Here is a 17500-nt window from a genome sequence, read left to right on the forward strand (position 1 = left end):
TTTACGTGAGACATGGAGCCTGCTAGAATAACTCACTACCAAGGTAAAACCACAGCTGTTTGTTCTTTCAAGGACATCCCAGCACTACATTAAAATCAACAAGGAACACTTTACCAAGGATTGTATTCAGGTACCTTGGAGTTCCTCTAAAATTCTCAAAGTTGGTCTCTTTACTGCCCTGTGATTGAGTAGTGTGGTGTCAAGGCCAATCAGGCAGAAGTCAAGCCAAGCATTTATTTGTTGGATTTATTTATTAATAATAAATTATCTAAAATATATTGCTAAATAATAAATTACTAAAAAATTTTATTAAGTTTTCACTTATGCTAGAAACTTTAATAAATGCTAGACTCACAGAATTTTAGAGCTGCAAGAAAGGAATTCTGTTAACAGAAAGGAATAACATACTGGGAAAGGAGTTACCCAACTTTGTTTATAGAGCTCTGGTGAGAGAAATCCACTATCCCACAGTAGTCCATTCCACTTTTGGACACTCTAATTGTTACAAAGTATTTTGTTGTCATTGTTCTTTTCCAGATACATTCTAATTTTCTTTATTAAAACTTCCAACCCATTTAAAAAATCCTTTATTTAATTCCTACCCAGCCCTATCCCCCCCCCCCCTTTGGGGAAAATCTTTAGGATTCAAAACAAAAGATTCCTGTGGCCCCTGCCTGAGCATTAAGTATGTGGGGGTCCTCTCTAGCTTCAAATATTACTCTTCAGTATTTTTAATGTCCTTTTTTCTTATTCTTGATCCAAAACTACTTGTCTCCTAAAAATTTTATAGGACTAGTCCCTCCAACTAACACAATAAAAAATCTTTTAGGCAGTCAGTTTCAGCTTGTCATATTAAGATCCCAAATGGTCTCCAAAGCATCTGAACTCCTTTCTAAACATTTACCATGGGCCAGAATAGACACCAAGCATTCCAATATAGCAGTTGAAGCTACTACCTGAGTAAGACATTTATCTCCAGCACATATCAGCCATTCCTCTAATCCAGTAAAGAGTTTTCACTCATTTTTTCTCATTTCTAAAAATAACATGATACATATACAAAACTGCTTTAAGGTCATGCAATGCCTTTTATGTGAATCTTCTGATTATTCAGAGCTCCAGAATACATACCCAGATTAGAAAAATAGAGCTCAAAAGTAAATAATGAGGTATTCTCTCTCCTAGATTCACCTTGGGCCTGAAATTCAAAAAAAATGTTGAAAACTCTAAGAAAATCTGAGCCTTAAAAGGTGTAGCCTGGCATAGAAGAACTAATCTTGAAGTCAGGAAGACTTTAACTGGATAATATCTCAATGCCCCTAGACAAGTCTCCAAAATTACAAGCTAGAGAAGAGTTTCTATTTATCTGCGTTAATAGAGTTTTCCATGCCAATTAAGTCACAGATCTGAAGTAAAAAGAAGAAGAGGGGTAGGAGAATGAAGAGGTAGAAAGGGGAAAAGAAAGGGGAGAGGAAAAGGAGAAAGGGAAGAAAGAGGAAAAGAGAAAGAGATAAAACAGGAGAGGAAATGAAAGGAAGAAAAGAAAGTGAAAGAACAAAAAGAGGGAAAGGGGAAGATAAAAGAGGAAAAGAGGGAGAAAGGGGAAAAAAGCAGAAAAGGGAAGGAGAAAAGAGGGAGAAAGAGAAAAGAGAAAGAAGGGAAAGAGGAAAAGAAAATGAAAAGGAAAGAATAGAAGAAAGTGAAAAGAAAAGAAAAAGGGATGGGAAAAAGCAAAAGAAAAGGGGAAAGATGAAAAGGAGGAAGAGAAAGGGGAGAGAAAGAGAAAAGAAGAAAAGAGGAACAAAAGGAAGTAAAGAAGGGTGAAGGAAGAGGGGAAGGAGAAAAGAAAAAAGAGGGAAGAGAGAAAGAGAAAAGAAGGAAAGGAAATTCCTCAGTTTTTACATCTGGGAAGAACCTTAAAGATCACCTAGCCTAAGTTCCTCATTTTATATATTAAAAAACAAAAACAAAAACAAAACTGAGATACAGAAAGTTAACTTAGAATTGTCCTGAGTCTCATGGCTCTGTCACTGACTAGCCAGAACTAAAAGCAAAGTCTTTGGACTTCTAACTCATGGGCTCTTTCCATTACATCATAATAATGTCAGTGATTTGAACTATGTTTGTACCCTTCTCAGTTGCTGGATATTTAAGTCAATTACCAATGACTGGTCTGGAACAAGATTTAAGGCATTTGTTATTGCTACCAGCTCCTGTTTCTACTTCAGTTCAACTCAATAAATATTTAAGTACCTACTGTATATAACTTTGTGACCCTCAGCAAATCATTTAACCCTGTTTGCCTCAGTTTCTTCAACTGGAAAACCAGCTGGAGAAGGAAATGGCAAACCTGTACAGTACCTCTTCCAAGAAAACCCCAAGTGCAGTCATGAAAAGATACACAACTGAAAAATAACTAAATTATATAGAGAGAGCATTGTGCTACATGGTAGAGATTTATATTTTAGATAAAACACACTCCATATCCCTCTAGATCTTCCCAGTAGAGAGAAATGATACATATACGTTAATTATCATTTTTACTGCAAGATGTATCATCACATAATAAGCAGAATCATAGTATACAAGCTAAAAGATATATTAAAGAACTTTTATTTGGAGGCAATCAAGGTTAAGTGATTTCCTATAGTCACACAGCTGTAAGGCACTCCTGAATATAGGGAACATGATTTATCTACTGTGTCACTTGGTCCTTTATTGCAAGTGAGAAAACTGAGGCTCACAGAGATGGAGGGATTTTCCCAGAGTCTCACAGTTAACAGAACTAGGATGTGAATCCAATTCCTCTGATTTCCAAACTGAGCATGCTTTCTCAATGCACTGGAGAACTATAGATGAAATACTCCATCAACTAAAAGAAAAATGCTTATTTGTGATGAGGAAGATCAGAGGGAGATCTCATGGGAGAGGTAACATTTACATGGGATTTCAAAAAATGAATAGGAATTAGGCAAGTAAAAAGGAAGAAGGGTATTCTAGGGATGGAAAGTAGTCTGAACAGAGTAGTAAACTGTGAGTGGGACATGGGATTAAATGGAGTACAGTAGAAATAAGACTCAAGAAAGAAGGTGATACCAGATTGTAGAAGGCCTTGAATGCCAAGTAGAGGATTATATATCCTTTCACAGCAAAGGAAATCAGGAGTAGGAAATGAGATGAGACATTATGCTCTGCCTGGCATTTGTCCCATGATATTACACTGTCCTTGCCCAGAACAGGACATGCCTGGCATTTGAGGAAGATCCATATAACCTTTCCTACAATAGGAGAACTCCAAGGCTGCTGGAAGAAATAAAGCTTGACTTTTCTCATATTTTCTTCTTTTAGCAAGCAGTGAAGAGATATTGGCTCCAAGTTGGGTACAGAAATTTCAGCACCCAACTTATACCAGCAATGTTGCCAGGTTTCCTATGGAAAGAATCATAAGCCTCAGAGAAAATTGGCATATTTCTTCTAAGAACATTCTGTTATTTAAATCCCATATTTTCATGAGCATTTCATACTTTCCTTCCTGAATTACCAATTGTTCATCTTCTGTTTCCCCAGAAAACAGAGGTGTTTCCTCAAAAGATATAATGAAAAGAGCAATGGATTTGAAGTGAGGAGACAGGGGTTCAAGATTGGCTTTGCTACTTGTATGACTATGGACAATTTCCCTCTGGCTTTCAGTTTCTAGATTAAATAACTTTTAAGATTGTTCTAGCCCTAAATCTCTGATTCTGAATTCCCTCTAAAGATTCCCAACCTGCCTTAGTCAATGCAGCTAACAGAAGCAAGCAAAGCATAAGAGTTGTTCTATTAGCCAATGAATATGGCACCACAGAGGTAACTGATATAATTAATCTGTCAGTCATTCAATAATCATTTACTAAGTACTTATTATGTGCCAGACACTGTGCCAAATGCTAAGAACACAAGGAAAAAGCAAAAGTAGTCCCTGCTTTCAAAGAATATACATTCTAATTAGAGATATAGCTAGGTATATAAAAGATATATAGAGCATATAAGAAAACTATTCTGAGACAGAATAGTATTAGCAGCTGAGGGAATGAAGAAAAACATCTTATAGAAAGTGGGATTTTGGCTGAGTCTTAAAGAAACTCTAAGAAAGCCAGAGGCAGAAGTGAGGGGTCACAGCATTTCAGGTCAGGAACATTTCAGTAAGGAGTCAAAGAAATGGAATGTCACCTTCAGAAAATTGCAAGTAGGATGGTGTCACTGAGTCACAGGGTAAAAGGAGAGTAAAGGGTAAGAAGACATGAAAGGCACAAAGCATACAGGTTATAAAGAGTTTTAAAAGCCAAATAAAGGATTTTACAATTGATCTTAAAAATAAAAAGGTGCCATTGTAGATCATTGGAAGAGGGTGAGGAGATGAAAGAGGAGGAGGCACTTTGGTAAAGGAGGGGTGACACGGCTACCATTTAGAGAAGGTAGCCAATACATGTTCAACACTTTGAAAAATCACCTTGGCAACTGAGTGGAAGAGAGATCAGAAAAAGGAGAGACTTGAGATTAGAGTACCAATTAAAAGGCTATTGAAATAGGTGAAGTGGAGAGTAATAAAGACTTGAACCATGATGGAAGTTATTTAAGTAGAGAGAAGGTAAAAAAAAAAAATGACAAGATTTAGAAACATATTGGATATGTAAGATGAATGAGAATGAAGAATGACAGTGAGTCTTTGAGCCTGGGTGACTAAAATAATTTTTGGAAATGAGGAGGATGTAAAGGGGGAAAATTAATGAGTTTTGTTTTAGATATGCTGAGTTTGAGATGCCTACAGCATCGCCAGTTTGAAATGTTCCTCGGGCAGTTGGTTATTGGGACTGGAGCTCAAGATGCATAGAAATAATAATTGGATCCACGGGGACAATAATATTTGTAGAGCTTGCCAAATAGGGTTGTTATGAGGATCAAATGAGATAATACATGAAACCACTTTGCAAATCTTAAGGGACTATATAAATGACAGTTACTATTTTTTTTTAGTTTGAAGGTAAAAATAATAATAATTAAACCCCTAGGAATTTAACAAAATAAAAAAAATCATCAAGATAATATAAAGAGAGGAGAAAAGAATCCAGGACAGAACCTTGGGGAATACTCATGGTGAATAAGCATAACCTAGATGAATATTCTGCAAAGGAGGTTGAGAAGCAGTAGTAGTATCACAAAAAGAGATAGTGTGTATGAGACAGTGATCAGTGTTGCCTAATGCTGCAGAAATGCCAAGAATGATAAGGAAATAAATTCACCTTAATACAAACACACACACACACACACACACACACGCACACACACACACACACACACACACACACACACACACACACACATAGCATGGCAGCTTCAAAGGTTTAGATTATATGTAAAACAGCTCAAAATTTGCATGCCTATGAAATGAACTAAGAGTCTGGAAATCTGGGATTCTTCCATTAATCTAATTTAATAAACTTTTCTTAAGTACACATTATTTGTATTCCAAATTTTTTTATTAATTTTATAATTATAACATTTTTTTGACAGTACATATGCATAGGTAACTTTTTTTTTTTTACAACATTATCCCTTGTACTCCCTTCTGTTCCGAATTTTTGCCCTCCTTCCCTCCCCTAGATGGCAGGCATTCCCATACATATTAAATATCTTATAGTATATCCTAGGTACAATATATATGTGCAGAACCGAATTTTGTTGTTGTTGCAAAGGAAGAATTATATTCGGAAGGTAAAAATAATCTGGGAAGAAAAACAAAAACAAAAAAAAAAAGCTCACAGTTTACACTCATTTCCCAGTGTTCCTTTTCTGGGTGTAGCTGATTCTGTCCATCATTGATCAATTGGAATTGGTTTAGCTCTTTTCTATGTTGAAGATATCCACTTCCATCAGAATACATCCTCATACAGTATCATTGTTGAAGTGTATAATGATCTCCTAGTTCTGCTCGTTTCACTCAGCATCAGTTGATGTAAGTCTCTCCAAGCCTCTCTGTATTCATCCTGTTGGTCATTTCTTACAGAACAATAATATTCCATAAAATTCATATACCATAATTTACCCAACCATTCTCCAATTGATGGACATCCATTCATTTTCCAGTTTCTAGCCACTATGAAAAGGGCTGCCACAAACATTTTGGCACATACAGGTCCCTTTCCCTTCTTTAATATTTCCTTGGGATAAAAGCCCAGTAGTAATACTGCTGGATCAAAGGGTATGCACATTTTGATAACTTTTTGGGCATAGTTCCAAATAGCTCTCCAGAATGGTTGGATTCTTTCACAACTCCACCAACAATGCATCAGTGTCCCAGTTTTCCCACAGCCCCTCCAACATTCATCGTTATTTGTTCCTGTCATCTTAGCCATTCTGACAGATGTGTAGTGGTATCTCAGAGTTGTCTTAATTTGCATTTCTCTGATCAATAGTGATTTGAAACACTCTTTCATATGAGTGGAAATAGTTTTAATTTCATCATCTGAAAACTGTCTGTTCATATCCTTTGACCATTTATCAATTGGAGAATGGCTTGATTTCTTATAAATTAAAGTCAATTCTCTGTATATTTTGGAGATGAGGCCTTTATCAGAACCCTTAACTGTAAAAAATGTTTTCCCAATTTGTTACTTCCTTTCTAATCTTGTTTGCATTAGTTTTGTTTGTGCAGAAACTTTTAAATTTGATATAATCAAAATTTTCTATTTTGTGATCAATAATGATCTTTAGTTCTCCTTTGGACACAAATTCCTTCCTCCTCCACAAGACTGAGAGGTAAACTATCCTATGTACCTCTAATTTATTTATGATGTCGTTCTTTATGCCTAAATCTAGGACCCATTTTGATCTTATCTTAGTATGTGGTGTTAAATGTGGGTCCATGCCTAGTTTCTGCCATAGTAATTTCCAATTTTCCCAGCAGTTTTTGTCAAATAATGAATTCTTATCCCAAAAGTTGGGATCTTTGGATTTGTCAAACACTAGATTGCTATTTTTATTCACTGTCTTGCCCCGTGAACCTAACCTGTTCCAACTAGTCTATTTCTTAGCCAATACCAAATGGTTTTGGTGACTGTTGCTTTATAATATAGTTCTAAATCAGGTACAGCTAGACCACCTTCATTTAATTTTTTTTCATTACTTCCCTTGAAATTCTCGACCTTTTGTTGTTCCATATGAATTCTGTTGTTATTTTTTCTAGGTCATTAAAATAGTTTCTTGGGAGTCTGATTGGTATAGCACTGAATAAATAGATTGGTTTGGGGAGTATTGTCATCTTAATTATATTTGCTCGGCCTATCCAAGAGCACTCAATGTCTTTCCAATTATTTAAATCTGACTTTATTTTTGTGGCAAGTGTTTCATAATTTTTCTCATATAATTCCTGACTTTCCTTTGGTAGATATATTCCCAAATATTTTATACTATCGACAGTTATTTTGAATGGAATTTCTCTTTCTGTCTCTTGCTCTTGGATTGTGTTGGTAATGTATAAAGATGCTGAGGATTTATGTGGATTTATTTTGTATCCTGCAAGTTTGCTAAAGTTCTGAATTATTTCTAATAGCTTTTTAGCAGAGTCTTTGGGGTTCTCTAAGTATACCATCATGTCATCAAGTACACATTATTTGGCAGGGTATTGTGTTAGGCATGGAGGATGAAAAAAAATCACAATCTAAAGGGAGAAAAAAAATCAAACACACACACATATACATACACACAAATATATAAAGAGAAAAATAGCATGCTTCAATCTACATCTAGATTTTATTAGTTCTTTCTTCAAAGGAAGATAGCATTTTTTCATCATTTTTCTCTTGGAATTATCTTAGATCTGTTTATTGCTAAAAAAAAATAGCCAAGTCATTAAACATGGATTATCATACAATATTGCTGTTACCATGTACAATGTTTTCCTGATTCTGCTCATTTCATTGGCATCAGTTCATTTAAATGTTTCCAGGTTTTTCTGAAATTTGCCTACTCATCATTTCTTATGGCAGTTATATTCCATTACAACTAAATACCACAACTTGTTTAGCCAGTTTCTTAATTTCCAATTCATTGCCACCACAAAAAGAGCTGCTATAAGTATTTTTGTACAAATAGGTTCTTTCCCCCTTTTTGTAAAGCACTTTGTAAAACTTTAAGCGGGTATCAAAACCATCTTATTAGCTTCATTCCAATGTTCTAGTCTGTCAAGATCTTTCTAGATCTTAATTCTTTCATCTGGATTTTCAGTTATCTTATTCAAATTTATGCCATCAATGTCTTTATCTAAGTTACAGTTAAAAATCTTAATCATCACAGGGTCAATTACAGATCTCTGGATATTCTACTGGAGAGCTATCAAGGTGATATTAAATCATGAACACGTAATTTTTATATCTGTTTGCATTACCATATAGTCCACATCTCCCTAGCTTTTCCATCAGAACAATATTAAGGTTTGTTTTTTTTTTTCAAATGCTTTAAATTGTACCTATAGCATTTCCCTTCTACTTGCTTGACCATTCCTTTTCAGTATCCTTAGCTGGATCTTTATCTAGATCACATGCACTAATGTGTGTCCCCTCAAGACTCTGTCCTGGGCCCTCTTCTATTTTCTCTTCATAAAATTTCACTCGTTCTCATAAGTTCCTCTGGATTCAATTTATCTCTATTTGGGTAATTCTCATTTATCTAACCCTAAGTTTTCTTCTGAATCCTAATCCCACATTACCAAATACCTACTGGATATCTCAAGGTAGGTGTCTTATAGAAATCTCATAGTCAACATGTTTAAAACTAAACTAATTATTTTTCTCTCAAAACCCTCCCATCTTTCTGACTTCTCCATATACATGCATACATATATACATACATACATATATAAGATCACTCAGGCTTATGTATCACCCTCGACTCCTCAATCTCTCTCACCTTCTATATCCTAATAGTAATCAAATATTGCCTGTTAAATAAATATAAATATAAGCAAATATATAACTATGTAAACAAAAATGTTAATAAAAATTCATACATATACACACACAAATACATATTGATCAGAGTAACCTCTTTCAGTATGTTTTGATAATGATAAGAAGAATAAATAAAAATTGAAAAAATATATTGAATTTGCTATAAAACCAACTATCAATACAGAAATCAATAACATGCAATATCATGAAAAAAATTGAATTTAAAAAATAATAACATAAGCTTTATAAGTCTGATACACACACATAAAAATTAAATAGAAGTATAACTGCATAGTAGACAAAGTTAACAACTGAGGCCTTAAAACCTCCCTATCAGCATCTTTCCTCTATAAACTGGCTCTCTTTATCCCATGACATCTACTAAATGATGACTATTCAGTTCTGGAGGCTCACATAAACACAAATTATATTGACAGTTAAAAATTAATGAAGCCTTGTTCAAGATTACAAAGTCTTGGGCAAGAAACTGAATATCTTATAGGCATAGGTGGTGTTTTCTTCACTGCTGCCAACTGAAGATCAGGTATTCTAAAGAGAAAGGAGGATTTGGGAATTGAAAAGCTGGCCAATAAGATGGCATCTACGACTAAGATATGGATTTCTGGACCCCTTCTTAAGATTCTAGCTCTGTTAAGAATGTACTTGCCTGCAATATCAATACTATAGGAGGATCAATTCTGATGAACATGACTCTTTCCAACAATGAGATGATTGATGCCAGTTCCAATCATCTTGTGATGAAGAGAGTCATCTACACCAAGAGAGAGGTCTGTGAGAACTGAATGTGGGTCACAACATAACATTCTCACTCTTTTTGTTGTTTGCTTGCATTTTGTTTTCTTACTTATTTTCTTTCCTTTTTGATCTGATTTTTCTTGTGCAGCAAGAAAATTGTATAAATATGTTTACACATATTGGATTTAAAATATATTTTAACGTGTATAACATATATTGGATTGCTTGCCAACTAGGAAAGGGAGGGGGAAAACACAAGGCTATGAAAGGGTCAATGTTGAAAAATTATCCATGCATATGTTTTGAAAAATAAAAGGCTTTTAAAAAAAAGAATGTATTTGCCTGGAGTTTTGACAAAAGATTTTTAAACTAAAAAAGCAAAAAGGAAGGACAAACTTGTCTGTGTAATACACCAAATTAAGATATTTATCTTCTATATAAAAGGAAATGCTAAGGTGGAAATCCAGTTAAAGAAGCAGCCAATAAAAACAAGTTGTCAGACATCTGTACTATCCTATCTATCTATCGATGTATCTATATCTATATACACATATAGATATATATATATAGATATAGATATAGATATATGTTGTGAAGGGAAAGGAGAGGCTGATATAGGTCAGACCTGCATCTTGTTCTTCTACATTAAATGTTAGAATAAAAGGAGACACTCAAAAATAATTGAAGAATTACCAAAAGAAAGTTTACTCAGCCCTGACTTGGAAAAAGATATTCAACAGAGATACAGTAACACTTAGGTCCAATACATAGACCATATGAAGACATGACAGGCCATTAGGCAGGTTCTAGTGATTCGTGTAATCTTAGAATATCTTTAAGATCTGAAGGACACTCATCTTGTGTGACAAAACTTAGGAAGATACAACTACTTTATTCAAATATCTAAAGGATTGTAAAGGGTTTAGGTTTGTTCTGCTTGAACCTAAAAGGCAAAAGAAGGATCAAAGTGCAAAAGTTGCAAGGTGGCAGATTTAGGTTTGATAGAAGGAAAAATTTCCTTAAAGTTAGAGTTATTCAAAAATGGGAGATTCCTCCCTCTCCAAACTAAATGCCTGCATTTGAGAAAAGCAACAGTCTGAAGTCAAGACACTTGTCACTAGATTCAACATCAACAGATAGAACATTTCTCCATGTATGCACAGTTTATTGCTGAACTGAAAGGAGAGCTGAGTCAGCACACAGAAACAGTGAAGCAAAAGAGGAAAGGACAGTTTTCAGAGCTGGACTAGAACATCTGGGCTAGAACATTCACAAACATCAGTACTGATCTGACCAAAAAAAATGATGAGGAAGTTCAGAAGCTTCTAAATGAGAAATGAGAACTATTAGCAGGATAGCTCATCTCCAAGAAGTCAGAAAGCAAAGTGTAAGTGAAGCTTAGAGAGATATAGGATTCTTGGCTCAATGAGGAAGCAAATGAGATTCAATTCTATGCTGACAGCAATAGTCCCAAGAGTTTCCATGCTGCCCTAAAAACTATATATGGACCAAAGACTTTTGGTGCATCTCAGCTACTAAGCACTGATGGAGGCACACTAATTAGTGAAAAGGACATTATCCTATATAGATGGGCTGAATACTTCCATAGTGTTATTAACACATCTTCATCAATCAATAGTGAAGCACTGATTATATGTCTTTAGCCAAACGTCCAACAGAAATAAAGGCACTGAGTGTGATCAGGTTTCTTTTGAATGGCAAAGTATCTGGCACGGATTTTATCCCAGCAGAGAAATACAAGGTCCATTGTTCATGCAGAAATTGACCAAAATCTTCTAGATTATAAAAGAGGAAATAAAGCCTCAGAAGTTTAAAAGTGGCTCCATTTTCCATTTCTGTAAAGAAAATGGAAACAGACTATCCTGTGGGAGGATCTCTTGCCTAGTCAGTACTAATAAGATCCTTCTCAAAGTCCTCCTTAATTGGCTGATCCTTCATCTGGAAAATGTTCACCTATCCAAGACTCAGCATGGTTTCAGAAAGGGTCAAAGAATGGTTTACATGGTGTTTGTTACCTGACAACTGTAGGAGAAATGTGAGGAAAGTAACAGAGATCTGTGCATAATACTTGACCAAGGCATTTGATACTGTCAGTCATGGGTTTCTGTGGAAGATTATGGTAAAATCTGGTTGCTAGGAGAAGGTTATCAGCATTGTACACCAGTTTCATGATCATACACTTGTAGGAGTTCTAGGTAAAGGACAATGTTCTTGTACTTTCCCAGTCACCAATGGAATGAAGCAGGATTACATGCTTGCTCCCAAGTTCTTCAACATGATGTTTTATATGATCTTATCAAGCGCCTTCACAAGTATGAAAAACAGCATCAGATCATCTTCCATATTGACGGAAAACTATTTAACTGGAAAAGGCTACAAGCCAAAACCAAAGTAGAGGAAGAGTCAGTACTATAATCTTTTGTTCATAGATAGTTTCTGAAACTGCGATGAAACATAGCATGAATTGATTTTCTGCTGTCTGTGCTAATTTTGGCCTGACAATCAATAAGAAAATAGAGATCCTCCACCAATCAGCACCACATCAGTGGTTCCATGCTATGGAATGCTATGGAACACTTACCTTGGCAGTATACATTCCAGGGAAATCTACATAAATGATGATGTTGATGCAATTATTTCAGAGCTAGTTTAGTGTTTGGAAAGCTCTGAAAGAAAGTATGGAAGATAAGAGATATTAGGACTGCTTGCAAAACTGAAGGTCTATAGAACCATTGTGCAGACTATACTGTTGTACATCTGTGAAACCTGGACAGTCTATCAGTGCCATTCCAGAAAAATGAAATTCTTCCACTTGATTTATCTCAAGAAGATCCTGAAGATTCCTGTCAAAATGAGGGACCAGATATTGAGTCTTCTTTATAGCTCAACTGCCAATCATTCAAACTCAATTGCAGAAAATACAACTCTGATGGGTAGCCATATAGCCTGAATACGAAATATATGCTTACTCAAAAAACTATTTTACAGAAAATTTGCCCAAAGAAAGTATTCACACAAAGGTCAAAAGAAGACATATAAGGACACCCTCAAGGTATCTCTGAAAAACTTTAATATTGACATGGGAAACGCTGACACAGAATCACTCAGAATGGTGTGTCTGCATCAAAGAAGGTATTGTATTCCATGAGCAAAGCAGAATTATAGAAACACAAGGAAATGTGAACTACTCAAATCCAGAACAACCTTCACCCTAAATGACCTAATTAATCACTTGTGCTTGAACTGTGATAGTGCCTTCCAAATTCAATAGCTGAACATACAATACCTTGACCTTAATGTCATGATGCCACTGGTCTTCTTCAAAAATGAAGGATGAACAACCACATATTTCTCTTAATAAAGACTAAGATTATGTCAGTTTTGTGGTTGTCTTGTCACACTATTGAATTATATTGAATCTACAATTCACTTAAGCTCCTAGATATCATCTTCACATAACTATTGTTCATCCACTCCTTCTTTTATCCATATTGTGCTTGTGAAGTTGATTTTAAACAATATTTATATTTATCTCTATTCAATTTCTTATTAAAATCAGCCATCATTCTTGCTTACCAAAACCTTTCTGAGTCTTCAGGAGGACAAAGAGTAGACGTTTACTTGACAGACTTTTCAGTAAACTTCAAAACTAGATTCCCTATTGTCACTTTTCTGGCTACCTTGTAATTATGAGATGTGCTCAAGTTTTCATGCATAAATAAATTCATTTCAAATTTGTGGTTTTTTCAACTTTAAGCACTAGCTATCTAAACACTTCTTGAATATAGGGGAAAAAGGCAAAGACAGATACATTAGATAAAGAATCACAACAATAATTTTTGACTTTTGAGAAGCTCAAAAATATTTCCTCTATTAAGAACCATATGAACAGGAGAGAGTTCATTTCTCTAATACCAAAATTAACCAGATTGTCCTCTTGCTCAAGAGTTTGGTTATTGCCAAAATATTAATTTTTTATTTAAGCTAAAAGTGAAAACAATTCTTCAGAACTAATGATCAAAATTATCAAGGCAGAAGTCAAAATATTATTTTTGTTCACACCAAAAAACCAAATACAATAACCTAAAAAGAATTTAATATTCTATTTAAAGTCCAAAGTATTCTCTGTAACTTGTGGAAAACAAGTGAAAATGTGTCTATCCATATTAAGAGTAGCAATGGTATTAAGGGAAGTGGTACTATTGAGCTATCCATCTGTCATCTTTCCTTTAGGATGTGAAAGTACACCAACTCCTTTTTCCAGTCATTTAGGACGTTGATATACACAAATATCTGTAATAATAATTAGAATTAAAAATAATAATAATAATTAGAATTAGCACACCAGAGAGGGAAGAATGCCATGTAACATTAGCAACAGGAAGGATCAGCTAAGAGGAACAGGTAGAGCTGTGTAGAACAGGGAGGCTACGAACAGATTCCAAAGGAAGGAAGGATTTTGACATGTGACAATGTAGAGCAAGACTATTCCAAGTAGGAGACTGGCCTCTGAAAATATATAAAGAATGCAACTAGAAAACAATAGGTAGTCAATTTTGGCATCATCTAATGCATGAAAGGAAAAAATGTGATAAAAATTAAAAAGTGGATTGGAGTCAGATTGTGGAAGGGTTCTGAAGGTCTGAAGCACAGTGGATAGGACACTGAGTTTAGAGTCAAAAAGACCTAAACCCCAATCCAGTTTCAGATATTTATTAGCATGAGTAATCCTAAATATGTCAGTTAACTTCTGTTTGCCTCAGTTTCTTCAACTGCAAAATTGGGATAATGATAGCACTTACCTTGCAGGATTGTTGTGAGCACCAAATAAGATAATATTTGTAAAGCACTAATCATGGTGCCTGGCCCATGGTAAGTGCTAAATAAATATATATTTCCTCCTTTCTTTCCTTCACCATTGGGGGAGGTTTTTAAGCAGAAGAGAAAATATATTTGTATAATAGATAGCTTACTTTACCTTAAGTGTAGAGCAAGTTACACAGAGTAGAGTAGGAGAAGAATATTCTCAAGATACCAATAAACTAATTAGAATTCTATTCAAATAGTCCAAGAAAGAGGTAATAATGATATGAACTAGGAAACGGCAAAAGGAAAGGGAAGTAGAGAATGGAGGCAAAAGATATATCTTAAAAGCAAATTTGATAGGACTTGGTCATTGAATGGATGTTTATGGGTAAAGAAAAAGGAAAAAAATAAATATGACTAGGATTTTGAGCCTAAATGACAAAAAATGGTCATGTAGTAAACAAAAATATAGAAATTATAGACTGATGAGTGTAACTGTGGGTGAGCCACCTTATCTTTCTGGTCCTTGTTCTCATCTTCTGTGAAGATAAAATTAAATGATCTATGCAAAAGCTTTCAAAAATTGTAAAACCCTTTACAAATATAAAAGATTGTGAAGAATGTTATTATTATCAATATTGTTGTCATCATTAACAGAAAAAAAAAAGAGTACTCGTAGCAGATCTGTTCACTCTAATGTTTCACTACGTTAATACATCTGGGGACTATCTACTCTCTTGTATTGACTGAACAGATTGTTATTACCATGGCAAGAAAGTGAGACCAATATAATCACCTTCTTTCTGTTCCCTATAGGTACCCAGGGAGGCCAAGGGACATTCTCTCTGGAGGCGTGTGCTTGGAATGTTCCATAAAAATGTCAGCGTAAGTACAGGGATGGTCCATGGGTGTGTATGTTTGTTATTTAATAGTGCAGAATAGTAAGTCTTTGAAACAATCTAAACTTACCAGAGCAATCTTGAGGTAATTGTTTGCTTTACAAGGGAATTGATTTGTATTTGTTCAAAAGATCACCATTTACTTATATAACCTATGGCCCAGAACCACAGCTCTGGGTTTATATATATCACTTTCAATATTGAAAGCTTCTTACAAAAATCTTTTGTTTTCTCATATAAGGAGTCTTCCTGGGAATACCAGTATATAACTCATATCTAGATTTTTACAGAGAAGATATATAAGCCCTTCATTCTAGCTAATAAAACTTGGAATAAATCCAAGAAGAAAACTGCAAAGTCCAATGGGATATAGAGAGGGATTATAAACAAACTTACTTTGAGGGACTTGCAACTTAGCCAGAAATAAGTTCCTCTTCAAAAAAAAAGAAAGAAAGCACTTGTAGTCACTAGGAAAGTTGAATTTTTCCCTAGTGAATTTCATCTCCTAGGTTCATAGCCTAGCTAACCTAGGTTCATAAAATCTCGTGGTTGAGCACCCCCATCCCATCAAGACACAAAGTATTTTGGACCACTAGAAACTTGACCCATTTCCTTCTAGGGAGCTAATGAATTATTCCAAAAAAAGAAAAAAAAATCAGCTCTCTAGTGACCCCTGCCCTTTGGTAGAAGAGAAGAAATCCATCCAAAGGATGGTACTATAAGGTCTAGAATATTCTATATATTTTGGAGAGATGGAATGCACCATAAGAAAAAGGGTCTACTCCACATTTTAGCGTTCACAGGAAAAAAAATAGAAGGAAGGTCAGAAATGAAACACAGATAAGCATTTGAAATTTGAAAATTTCATGTTGAATTTATTATAGACAAGAGGAAAAGGAAGCTGTATATGACAGCAATTTATGGTGTCAGGTACAATCCTCTTTTTTATCCTGCTTTTTATGTGGAAATGCTCATTTTGTTTGGTTATAATTTCAAAATAAAAACAAAAATTATTTTTTAAAGGAAAATGAATCTACTAATTATCTATTCTACTGGAAAGTAAAGAAAAATTGTTTCAACTATTTATGGGCTCGGAAGCTTATCCGCTGGGTTCTGCAGCTTTCTGTCAAATTAAATAGATCCTATCCTATCTTATCTTATATTCAATGTATTACTAACCTGAGTGTTTGCATCAGATTTGAAGGTCCTTTTATTTATAGAAATATAGATAAACTATATCTTGATATTCCCATAAGAGAGTCAGTCTGAATGTAAAGAAGGAAAGGGGAGAGAGCCAAACCAAACCAAAATTCATTATTTCCAAGAGGAAACCACATTGGATCATAAGAGAGAAGTTAATACTGAAAAGTTTCCCAGACTGAACCTCATTCGTATAATGCCAAAGTTATTCTTTGTTTCTGGAGCACAAGTATCAGTTGACATAGTAGAGAGAAAACAGAGAAGGTTGAAATAAAAAGTTAAGAACCACTAAAGCTTAGTCAGAAATAAGGATTAAAATATCTTTGGAAAAGTTGTGCAAATCAATGGAAAATGAAGATTCCATTTATAGAAATTCACTTAATACACAACTCTTAAAGAACACATAAAGCAAAGAGTTCCATTAAAAGTCAACGCCAAACCTGTGACTTCATTGAGTTGTGTTCTATGTTATTTCCCTTACAGGATAAAGAGAAAAACCACTAGTGTTTCTCTGACCATTGTTTCTCCAGTCCATGAAGTTTCCAATGGCTATATGGCCCGTCCTAGTTTCTCTACCTTAGTTCAGCCATTATCGATGGATCTCCAGAGGGTAGGTTGAATTTCAAACCTTTTACAAAGTTCTCTAAAATAGATAAGGAGGCATAGACAGACAGGGGGGACATTAAAAGCCATTTTCTTGAAAAGTGTGAGCAAGGAATGCTTCTCAGCTGTGCTTCCAAAAAATGAGTGATGGCAAACAGAATTAATTTGAGAGCATCGTCCAGGTCAACTTGGCCATTTGTCACTGTTTCTAAGAGCTAGATTCCCAGACAG

General features: G+C 34.8%; 1 protein-coding gene across 3 annotated transcripts in view; it reads left to right on the forward strand.

Moving 5' to 3' along the window:
* Positions 1-17500, forward strand: part of MYOT (myotilin) — a 77088-nt gene that overhangs the window by 18850 nt on the left and 40738 nt on the right. For all 3 annotated transcript variants that reach the window (XM_074291412.1, XM_074291410.1, XM_074291411.1), the window contains 2 exons: positions 15384-15452; positions 17150-17276. Coding sequence is in view for 2 of the 3 variants with exons in the window: in XM_074291410.1 (XP_074147511.1) it covers positions 15445-15452; positions 17150-17276 (135 nt within the window). In the remaining variant the exon portion in view is untranslated. The remainder of the gene's footprint in view (positions 1-15383; positions 15453-17149; positions 17277-17500) is intronic.

The sequence above is a fragment of the Sminthopsis crassicaudata genome, chromosome 2 (assembly GCF_048593235.1).
Source record: "Sminthopsis crassicaudata isolate SCR6 chromosome 2, ASM4859323v1, whole genome shotgun sequence".
In the NCBI taxonomy this organism is placed as follows: domain Eukaryota; kingdom Metazoa; phylum Chordata; class Mammalia; order Dasyuromorphia; family Dasyuridae; genus Sminthopsis; species Sminthopsis crassicaudata.